General features: G+C 39.5%; 1 protein-coding gene across 1 annotated transcript in view; it reads right to left on the reverse strand.

The window, feature by feature from the left end:
* ak5 (adenylate kinase 5) overlaps nucleotides 1–12,327 on the reverse strand; it is a 101,171-nt gene that overhangs the window by 34,634 nt on the left and 54,210 nt on the right. The window contains exon 7 of the mRNA XM_037681882.1: nucleotides 8,840–8,930. Within this exon, the coding sequence (XP_037537810.1) occupies nucleotides 8,840–8,930 (91 nt within the window). The remainder of the gene's footprint in view (nucleotides 1–8,839; nucleotides 8,931–12,327) is intronic.

Consider the following 12,327-nt stretch of genomic DNA (forward strand, 5'->3'; position numbering starts at 1 on the left):
ATTAAAATCATTACATAAATAACCCAAGCTTTACAATGATCTGTTACCTTTTAAAATTGTTTATTTTATTGCATTGATTCATAAATGCAATAAACAGAATGCAAACCCAGAACCAAAAAAAAAAAAAAAATTAATGAAGTGGGCCGGATTGAAGTTACCCACAGGCCGACAACTGAATAGCACCGATAAAGATTAAAAAGTTTGGGTACAGTGTTAGATCTGATATTAAACTCTAATTTGGTTTGTTTCTGAACAAAATCAATGGCAGATGAAGTAGGAAGTTGTCAAGGAAATTTAAATGTTAATGGATGTTTGTCACTAATGTTAAATTTAATGTGTGTGAGTTATGGAGTTGCTCTTCCTCTCAGAGGATCCTGCAGGTGCACCTGATAACTCCGAGGACGGCTCCAAGTCTGTAATCTGTGAAGCCGAGGTCGTCTTGACCTGCCTGATTATAAAAACACTTCCTGCCTCACTGTCCGGTGCAGATTCACACTGACGAGGCTCTAAACATGTACATCTGTGAAAGCCTGTTTTCGTGAGCATACTTGCAATTAAACGTCCGGTTAAAAATCTTCTTGTGTCCTCAGAGTGGCCTATTTGAGTAAGCAGATGACCCTAACCCTGTTGCATTTTGAAATGGCATTAAGGAGTTTTTATTTCTCACACTTTGCCTCTTTATGTTAAACTACGTTCATGAAGGAAACTTGGCTTCATGAAGTTTTATTTTCCTGTAAGATTTAAAGCAGCTTTAACTTTGGTGTGATTGCTGATCGCTGCTCTTGTTTACAATACTCCTTTTTTTAGCCGACAGATTCTTAACTTTGACGTCCCAAAACAAACGTTCCCACTGGTTTTAATTCTGACTCCAGTTCCCAGACTCAGCCCCGTCTGCAACTCTTCTTTATTCTCTTTGTTCAAACTTTGCTTTGAGACTGCCGATAAAATCCTCTGCCTGCAGAACTTTGCAGAGCAGCCTGCCAGCGTGTTGATACGTTTCCTCTGTGCAAATATAATAAAAGTTTAAAAAGACAGCTTCTTGTTCCTGATTATTTTGGCAGAGTCAAATCTCCAATGCAACATCACGAACGGGTTATTTACTCTCAAGTAGATGCTGCGTGAAAAACTCCAACCAAAAGCATCTTCATCTTTCTCCTCAGTGGAAATCATCTGCAGCTCCTCTAGGTTTATTTTTCTCCTGCTCAAAGAGTCATGTTGCACGATGCAGCTTCATATTTTATCTTTAGATTATGTTAAAAAGCTTCAGAATGCAGCGGCGTAAACACTGTCCTGTGTGCGTTACAACTCGAGTCAGCGCCAGAGAACATCTGGTTCTCCTGAGGTCGGGGCCTGAGGTGTGACTTTTGTTTTGTTGGGCTGAAAGTCGTGACGTCAGGCGACGAAGGTCGACCTCGTCAGCAGCACGTTGGTTCAGAACGCCTGCTGCTGCGATGATCAGAGGACGGCAGCAGTTCTTCACATAAAGGGTGATTGTGTTCTGAAAAGTCAGTTGTTTAGGTGTTAATTAATCTTTTTGTTGCTGTTTATTGGTTTAAAATGAGCAGACTGAGGTTCTTATTTAAGAAAATCCTTGACTTCTCAGATATCAAATGGTTGAGTGCATCTAAAAATACATCTATCAAGCTACAGGAGCTAAATCTGTTTGAAGTGAAGTAAAAATAAGTTCCCCGTTCGAATCCTCAAGAGTAGATTTCATGTTTTTCAGAAGATGACTAAGAAGATGAACATTTTTGGCTTTGGTTCCCAGATCTTACAACCAAATGTCAAAATGTCTCCAACAAACAGAAGCAGGAAATTATCTGCAACTTAAAACACGTGTGCTTTGTTAAAAAAAAAAAAAAAAGGGGGGGGGCAAAATGTTAGAAGTGTTAACAAACAAGATGTGATGCATTGCATCTTCAAAACCTTGATTAAAGCCCCATAATTAAATCTTTATTTGTTTCTCATTTTGCTCAAGAATCTTCTTCTGAGATTCTGCTCTGCAAATAATTTGCACATTTCTGTGTTTTTCCTCCTCCACCGTTTCTTTTATTAACTCCATCATGAAACAGCTTTCTCTCTTTTGTGTCGAACAGAGCTGCAGGTTTGTGTCAGGGACTGTCAAAGATCTCTGAGAACGAAGCAGTTTTGTCACCTGCTCGGCTTTAACAAGCTGATGCACACATTTTGAAGAGAAGCAGACACCTGGCTGGTTTGTGGGTTAATTTGATGTTAAAAATAATCCTTTCCAAGCAATAAAGGTTAAATTTTTCATTGTCACACACACCTAATCATAACCATCTGTTTATGATTTGTCATTTCCAATTTAAAAATACAACAAACCAGTAAAAAACAGGTTTTCTTTCATTAGGACGACCTTGAACTGAAACATATTCTTGGCTCAGACTGCTGTGTGGTGCCACATGTCCTCCTAATGGGAACTCTGGACCTCAGCCTCCTCCTGAGTCCATCAGTTGTGGCAAATGTGCAGCAAGTGTTCACAAAGCTACAAAAGCAGTTGAAGGCTGCAGTGTACCGGCTGTTTGCACGACTTTGTGGTACAACACACCGATACAAATGAACAAGCAAGACTTTCTAGTATCTGTTAAATTGACAATTACAAGATGCTCACAGAGGGTTTTATAACCTGAAACACATTTTGTTCATCTCGGTTGCGATCAAGGACTCTAATAACGATACTATTGTCAAAACACACTAGAATAAAGTGGTTTGTGCTGCTAAGAAAGTGTATTTTTATTTTTTGGCAGAGGTTGGTTAATATAAAGTTTGTGTTCGGATTAGGCCTGTCACGATAACAAATTTTGCTGGGCGATTATTTGTCTCAGAAATTATTGCGATAAACGATAATATTGTTTGAAATTTGAGAATTATTTAAGAAGAAATGTTGGTTAATGTATTGAGTGTAATACCTTTTTCAACCACTGGATGGCAGTATAAGACTGTTTGAACTGAAGGATGGATAGTGAGAGAGCGAGCAGCGTTTCTCTTTAAGAAAAATGGGAGGGAGGCCCCTTGACGTGACATGAGCTGTCGCTCTTCGATTCTCAAAATGGCGGTCAACAGTGAATTTTGGAGCTTCGACAAGGTGTCCCCCCCCCCCCCCCCAGGTCGGCCTGTTAGCTTAGCTCGTAGCTTAGCTTCTCAGCGTAGCTGCTTTTAATGATCCAAAAACGTGATTTTGGATGATTAAAACGGATTTTAAAGAGAAAAGAGAAAGGGAGGGGTCAGTGAAGAACAGCAGAGTTGAGTCTTTTGTCATCCAGTGTCTTCAGTAGAAAGAGAGCGACACTAAGAAACAATAAAGCCGATAAATGAAAATGAGGTTGATAATTTTCATTTATCATGCAATTGATTTATTGTTTATCGTGACAGGCCTAATTCGGATTCCGAGTCATTTCCTCTGGAAAATGTTGAAAAGTTTCCATCGGTCAGAGCCAGGCAAGATATTTCCTCTGGCTTAGATAAAGAATTTGTGGAGTTCTGACTGCCTCGCCCCTTAAAAGATACAAGATAAATTGTGATTATTGGTTCTCAATAGGTGGGGTAGAGACAAGAGCAGCTGACCCGGGACCCAAAAGCCTCAGTCTCGATCCGCAGCCATTCCCAAATGTTGCAGTGTCTCTGAGCAAGACGCCCAATCCCCAATTGCTCCCTGGGTGCCTACATAGCTGCCCACTGCTCCACCTGGGTGTATCTCTGGGTTAAATGCAGAGAACCAATTTCGGCATTGTATGGGAACATACAATGATCACAACACACAGCACTTTTATTATTTTAATACACCATTTGTATTTTGACATTTTGGGGCATTGAAGGGATCTGCCATGTCCTGTTTGAGAACGTACACCAATAATTTTAATTTTGGACACCAGCAGAGAAAATATCAAATGATGCTGGATTTGTGTGAGGAATGTGAACATAGAACGATCCCTGCCGTCCTACTCTTTTCTGTGCACGTTTGTGTTGCACACGTGCAGATTTTATTCACAGAACAGATACTTGGAACTAAAACGTGTCAACGCACGATCGTCCCACTAGGTTATAAAAACCAAAAGAAATTGATTTAGCTTTAAATTGTTTCTCCTCATCCTTAGTCTATAAACTCTGTTGGAGTAAAAACTAAGGCTTCTTTACTTCTTTTTGGTCTTCTCAGTTTTATGCAAAGATTTGGGGAAAGTTATCTGGTAAATGTTCCAACACACCAAAGCAGCCTCATTACTATTTAGTTCATCACATTTGTGCTGATTTTTGCTGCCCAGGTTTTAAATAAAGTGTAAAAATTATACACCAGAATGTTGTGATTTGATCAGGAATAGTGTGCTGACTTTTGAAAATGTTATGTTGTACAGCAAAATATATAAAAAAAACTGGATATAAATAATAGAGGTTAATGGGATTTTAGCTAAATAAATAAAAAAGCTCAGCTCCCTTTGGAGCGCCGTGTCTCAATACGTCACTGAAGAAACATTTCAAGTTTAAACGTGTCACAGAAAGTTGGATTTTGTGTCTGACGTACCACATTTGACCATTTGTCTAAAATGTTGCAAACTTTTTTTTTTTTACTCCCACAACTTTATAAAGTACATTTAAATCAAAATGTAAGCATTTTTGTCGTCTTCCACCCCGTGCGTCTCGCTGCTGCACAATATATTTTTACTCAAATCTTCCCAAAATGCCAACATTTGATAAACTGTAGTTATATTTTAGCTAAAACAAGATTCTCTTTAAATCAGTAATCAAATGGTCGTTTTAACTTATATTTCCCACATAAACACCTAAAAGGTCACGGGTTTGACCTCTGTCGCTAAATACTTTTAAAGATTGAACTCAAAGTTTTTTTCCACAGCAACTATTTGTCGTGTTTACGTAACTGACATTGGAACATTTCATAATGTTTAAAAGCCGGATCTATTGTATAACATTTCCTCTTTAAAATGATTTAAAACAGGCTTGTTGTTTAGTAAAGACGTGATAATCATGTCCTTAAAAATGTGTTGTGTGGGCGCCGTCTCAAGTTCCACCTTCTCTTTGGTTCTAAACTGTGATGAGCATTAAACCCAGGCATATTTTGACGGCTCGTTTCACAGCTGAAGTTAATAACATTTATGGCCTTTAAGTCTTGCTGTTGTGAAAATCACTAATGAAATCAGAGCAGAAACACCTTCGGAGCTGACCACATCTCGTAAAGTCCTCGTGTTTTCGGTCCTGATCGCAGACTGCACGTCACGGCACCTCGTCCACTACACGACACGCTGCTAACCTCCTGCCACTCGTTGTCATGACGACTCGTGTGGCGATCAGGAAGCAGGTGGGTGATAATTGTGGTCTTCAGGTAAATGCGGGCTGTCGGTGCGCTCTGCACGTGCACAAGCAGCAGGTAAATGACTCTGCAGGTGCTGTGAGCACAAGTCGGACGTAACGCCGACACTGCTGAGAGCTGAAGTGAAATGTACGGACATTATTCGGCTGTTGAACTCGGCATGATGAAAGGGAAAGGAACGGCTCAGGGATTGGAGCAGCTTTGATCAGATTATGATAGTTAGCATCTCTGCACTACACCTCCTGTGGGACGTTTCTGGTCCACAGAGCCGAGGATGTTTGAGACGTAATCCAAGGAATGACAGCAGGTGAGGCAACGATTGAGCCCACGGGTCGGTAAAGCTTCCTGACGCTGTTGAAACATGAAGGTCGACCCAACAACAGACACTGTAGCTGGAATATGGGGAATATTCTGTTGGCCTGTTTAGGGTTTGCATGAGGAGCTGAACAAACATTCATGCAAACACAATTTATAGCAGTCATTCAACCTAACATGCACATTTTTGGTTTGTAGATGAAAATAAGAGCTCAAAGAAAACGTGCACGGGGAGAACGTGCAAATTCCACACAGCTGGTAGTCAAACCTGAGACCTTCTTGCTACACGGTGTTGGATAAATAAATATAATTTCATCATCTGCTTACTCAAATAAGCCACTTTGAGGACACGAAGATTTTTATAACCCAGTTTGCAATGGTAGACGTAGTCCTGTCGCGATAAACAATAAATCAATTTATCGCATGATAAATGAAAATTATCAACCTCGTTTTCATTTATCGGTTTTATCGTTTCTTCATGTCTCTCTCTTTCTACTGAAGACACTGGATGACAAAAGGCTCATCTTTGGTGTTCGTCACTGACCCCTCCCTTTCTCTTTAAAATCTGTTTTAACCGTCCAAAATCACGTTTTTGGAGCTAAGCTGAGAAGCTAAGCTACGAGCTAAGCTAACAGGCTGACCTCGGGGAAAAACCTCCGTCTTGTCAAAGCTCCAAAATTCACAGCTGAAACTCGTGCCTTCGTGCAAAACGTTGTTTTTTCTCTGCAAAAAGAAGCTGAGAACTTTACTGATTTTTTTATTAAAAGCTTTGTTTGAAAAATGCTAAGCTAAAGAGCTCAAACCACACTGAGCGTCCACCATTTTGATAACCAAAAACAGGGAGAGACAACCCATGTCATGTCAAGATGCCTCCCTCAGTTTTCTTAGAGACATGCTGCTTGCTCCCTCACCATCCATCCTTCGGTTCAAACAGTCCTATACTGCCATCCCATGGTAACAAAAAGTACTACACACAAAAATTAACATTTCTTCATAAATTAGACAATTACTAATTATTGTCAAATTTCAAACAATATTATCGTTTATCGCAATAATTTCTGAGACAATTTATCGCCCAGCAAAATTAGTTATCGTGATAGACCTAGGTAGACGGTAACGAGGAAGCTTTCACAAATGTACAAAAATTACATGCTTTGAGCCTCGTCAGTGAGAATCTGCGCCGGACAGTGAGGCAGGAAGTGTTTTATAATTCACACGTATCAGACAGAGGAGAGGTCAAGACGACCTCTGCTTTCCAGCTTACAGATGAAGACAAGGCCTTGGAGTTATCAGGTGCGGCTCCGTGAGCCTGCAGGCTCCTCTCCGAGTAGACAAAAGACTCTCTTGACCTCACACACATGGTTCAACATTAATTTAACATTAGTCCGTTATCAACATCCATAACCTTTGCCTAAATTCTTCTGACACGAGGCAACAGTGCTAACAACTGCACCACAGTGCAGCACAGAAAACTTCAATTTAAACACAATAACATGCTTCTGTCACCTATAAGTCTGTATAGTCTCACTCAACAGCTTGAAAACATTGAGTTGTGTCTGATATTAACTCCTGGTAAACCAGAATATGCTGTATGTGCTGCAGTTCTGTTCATGGGAGTTGTCACTTTACATTTGTTGTTGCAATTATTTTGGTATAAAAAAGTGGGGAAGTAATGATCACAAGCTGATCTGCTACTTTTTATCTCCAGAGGAGCCCCTTTTCAGGCCAATGACACCATCATCGCATCGACCACTTCACACCAACTCTGCTCTGTGACTACCTCACTCGGTGGCTCAGAGGCGTAACATCAGTAGGTTGACTTCAACCGCCCCCGTGCTGAGACGGGAGGTCATTACTGTATCTCTGGGCCAGTTTATAAGTGTTTGTGAATGTTGTGTTGGACTGGCTTACAAAGAAATATTAAGAAGAAAACAGAAAACATTTAGGTGACGTCCAGCAGCTATACCTCTGCAATCAGAAGGCTTTACAGCAGTGTTTATTCATTTCGGTAGTCATTTATGAGTGAGAATGACTTGAGATCATCTAAACAGGGATTGTATTTGCTCTGCAGCCTTTGTTAGTGAAGCTAGTTTAGTAAAATGAAAAAAGCATTAAAGTCCAAGCATTCGATTTGAGTCAAGTAAATACACAAATTGTAATTTTGTTGTTAGTTTTAGAGCTTTTAAGCCACAACCTTCCTTCCACCCTTGGTGACGAGGGTGGATGAGGCTGCACAGAGTTGTGATCAAGTCAGAGCTGAATGTTCAAAAACACTTCTTATTCACAACAAATGTTCTATTTCCTTCAGTTCTTGTTGCATTAATAAAAAATATCAAATACCTGCAGATGAGAAACTTTAACTTTTAAGTCAAGCAGTTAGTGACAATCTCCAGTTACAAACGAGAACGCTCAAACGAGAAGCAAAACCGCTTAAAAAATAAATAAAAAAATGAAGTCCAGTTGAGTTTGTTTGAACTCACAGGGATTACCAGGTCCTGGATGGGACTCAAGTTAACAAATGTTGTCTGAACTGATCGTGGAGTCCAGACGGTGCGGACAGGAAAACGTTTCCTCAAGGAATCAAAGTATTCTAGTTAAGACCACCTAACCTGAGACCAAGTCAAGACCAAGACCAGAGTGGACTGAGACCGAGACAACGTTATCGCTTGGATTTGAATCAGTACGTTTTGCGTCCAATAAAAACAAAGATGTTAACAAATAAACTGGACAATATTCTGGCAATTTAGTGATATTTCCACAGTTTTCCAGTCTTGACTTGTCTTGAAATAAAATCCTGAGTCCTCAACGTCCGAGATCGAGACAAGACCAAGACCAAATGTGGTCGAGTCCGAGACAAGACCAAGAGCATCAAAAGGTGGTCTTGAGACCAGTCTTAAGACCAGGACCGGTCTCGAGTACTATAACACTAGTTAAAAGTGACATTTTGTCTTACGGTTACAGTGGACGCCCCAATCTGTGCTAAACACGCCTCCGTCCTGAAAGATCTGCTTCCTCTAATAAATATTTTGCTGCTGCTGATATCACAGTTTTATTTTCCACCTTGCATTTTACTTAAAATTATTCATTCATTTAAATTTATTGAGTGAAACTCCTCAACCAGGATGATCTCACAGCTGCCAACAGCTGCACTTCTCAAGGCGTTTGTTTCTGAGCTGAACTTACCGGCGGCCGGCTCTTTGGAGGGAAACAGCTTGTTGTCCACCGTCATGCTGATGTCACAGAAAACCTCCTCTTCATCTCGATCGGCATCCAACTGACAAAGTAACAGAAAAAAATAAACAAGTAATGATTTAGTGTTGAGTTAACGTTTCCTTCAGAATAATGTTATTTTGTTCACTTAGTTTAAAGTTTGACAGACGAGCTCAGAGTCGCACTCATTTGTGTTTATTTCAACAAAGGCTTTAGTAACACAACATTAGAGAAATTGCATTTCCGGCGAAAACGCAGTGTGAATGCTTACTGCAGAAGAACTTGCTGAAATTAGCAAAAAATGTGCTCAAATATAACTGAAACGGAAGAACAAGATTAAATTAGCAGAAGAAAACAGAAAGAACACATATTTGCTGAAATTGGTTTAAATTATTAGAAATTAGCAGAAGATTTAGGAAAGTAGCAAAAAAAATAAGCAGAAATTAGCAACAACAAAAAGCAGCTAAAAAGTAGCAAAAACAGCAGGAAGAAGCTTAAGTTATCAGAAGGAAGTGGAGAGCGCTCATTTCTGAATTAGGCTGAAGAAAGTTGAAATTATTGCAAAAAATCTGGAATTAAAGGAAAAAGATAAAATTAGCATAAAACAACTAAATAGTGGCTGAATCAGAATCAGAATCAGTTTATTGTTGCCATGTCAATGAACGAGGTTCACAAACTAGGAATTTGCTTCGACATAAGGTGCGAATAGTAATAAAGTAAAATAAAGTAAAAATGAGAACATTACATAAGACATAAGACCTGTGTACACCCACAAATAAAGTAAAATTAAAAACATAACATAAACATGTGTACACCCATACAATAGAAAACAATAAAATAATTAAAAATAAATAACTGAAACTAGTAGAAATACGCTGAAAGGAGAACAACAAGCTAAAATTACCAGAAATAATTTAAGTCAGAGATTCTTTGTCATTCGCACCACATGTGGTACATGTGGTGGAGCGAAATTATGTACACGGGGTCCCAGTTACATCCAACAATAAAATGTATAAGAAAAACAGTAATAACATCTAAGAGGTGAACTAAGAAAAACATCAACTAAAAATACACCAAGCACTAATGGCATAAAAACATTACGTCGAACAACAGCACAAACATGAGCATGAGTCTGTGTGAGCAGATGAGCACGCATGAACACTTCAACATGAAACAGATCAGCAGCAACATGAAACAGATCAGCAGCAACACTGAAACAGATCAGCAGCAACATTGAAACAGATCAGCAGCAACATTGAAACAGATCAGCAGTAACATGAAACAGATCAGCAGCAACATGTGATTTTTCACAATGATTATTCTGGTTAGAGATTCATGAGTCTAACAGCCTCAGGGTAGAAGCTGTTCCTCAGTCTAGTGGTTCTACACTTAATGCTCCTCAACCTCCTTCCTGAGGGGAGCGGGGCAAAAAGTGTGTGTGCTGGGTGAGTGAGGTCCTTCATGATGCAGGTGGCTCTCTTCCTGCATCTGGAGGTGTAGATGTCTGTGATGGTGGGGAGGCTCTGACTCCAACAGTCTTCTGTGCAGCCTTCACCACTCTCTGCAAAGCTTTTCTTTCTGCAGCTGTGCAGCCTCCATGTTGAAAGTAGCAGAAATTACATAGTACAAAAAACTTGACTTGATCTGAAAACAGCTGAAATTAGCTTAAAAATGCTGAGAAGGTAGCTGAAAAGGTAGAACAAGCTTAAATTACCAAAAGAAAGCAGAAATAACTTGTTTACCCAATTAATTTGATGCAGAAATTAGCACAAAGAAGTGGAAATTATCTGAAAAGCTGAAATCAGCAAACAGCTGAAAAGTAGCTAAAAGGGCAGAAAGAAGCTTAAATTACCAGAAGCAAGTGGAAAGAGAACATTTTGGCTGAATTAGGCTGAAAAAAGTTGAAATGAGTGCAAAAAATGTGGAATTAGCCAGAAAAGCTAAAATTAGCATAAAAACAGCTAAATAGTATAGCTGCAACAGCAGAAAAGACTGAAACTTGCAAAAAATAAGCTGAAATTAGCCAAAGGAAGTTAGAAGAAGCACAGAAATGTTGTAGTTAGCAGAAATAATCTAAAAGAAGCACAGAACAGATACAATTAGCTGGAAGTAGCTGAAAAAAGTTTAAATTTGCACAAGGAAGCTGAAAGAAGCTGAAGCAGGACAAAATGTGAAAGGAGCAATCAAATGTATTTGATGGATGTAAAATGAGCTCAATTCATTTTCTATGAGGAAAAAATGGCAGAAAAGGCTAAATATTTCAAAAAGCTTAAGTTGTGCCAATACCAAAAGTCATAGCACCTTTCTCCTGAACGAGCTGAACGTTTTGATTTACGATTTGTTGAAATGGCGGGAAAATTGTGGAACGAGAAAGATGCTGAAAAACGTACGGAAGAAAAATGGATCACAACAGTGTGAATGCTTCATTAACATTCACACTTTTAGCTTCTCCTCTGTGTCCTTGAGTCTCGTTCAGATTATTCAGAGCCCGGCTGACTTCTGAGGCACATTCAGAACTTGTCGGTGCGTCACAACCAATGGATAAGTGGAGATTCTGATTGATGCAGACTTCTCCCCTGATCATCTGATCAGAAAGCAGCAAGACGAGAAGCGTTGAGCTGAAAGTTTGACTTCCTGCTGCACCTTCTTCAGGTGGGACACATGTCGGGGTTACTTGCTCGCAGCTAAATAAAGGAATAAGTAGATGTCAGTGGTGGGAGTGGAGGTCAGGAAAAATGGATAATAAGGATAGCTGACAACCGACAGGCAGCTTCCTCTGGAGGTTTCCATGGCAACAACCTAAAAAAAGAATGACTGTATCCGATGTGCGCTGTGTGGGAGACTCCCCCGAGTCTACGTGCAGAAGAGGAACAGAGGGGATCAGACTAAGTATTCCCCGGCGAGCGTGTTTATTCACAAACGCTTCTCACGGACTCAGAATTCTCCTCGTCTGAAGCAGAGTTCGCGTTTTCCTCCCAATCGAAATTTACTCAAAAACAAGAGTAAAAACGTAAAATGTGACGCGCACGCACAAAAACGTCCAGACTTGACTTATTTGTTTTGAAAAAAAAACAAAAACACTTTTCCAAGTAAAATCTAAATATCTTCACAGAGCAAAAAAACAAAAACAAAACACAAACATTTATAAAAATAGAAAAAGATTACTTTCAAAAATGAAGTACAAAATAAAGTGATTTACAATGGCAGAAATAAATGTAAAGAAATATAAAAGCCGAGGTCAAAAACACCAAACGATGACCTAAAGACAAACGTGTCGTTTAATAAAAAATGAACCAAATATCAGCTAAATACAAAACTAGCATTCCTTGAAGGAATCATGTTACGTCACATCCCAAAGATTTAAACAGACTGATTTGTTGGAGCTCAGAGCAAGCGCTGGGGATGACTCTCAGTTACTACCACGCCAAATATTAGCTAACTCTCTGTCAAAAGAACAGAGT

This window comes from Nematolebias whitei, chromosome 9 (genome assembly GCF_014905685.2).
Source record: "Nematolebias whitei isolate Nwh7 chromosome 9, NemWhi1, whole genome shotgun sequence".
Classification (NCBI taxonomy): Eukaryota; Metazoa; Chordata; class Actinopteri; order Cyprinodontiformes; family Rivulidae; genus Nematolebias; species Nematolebias whitei.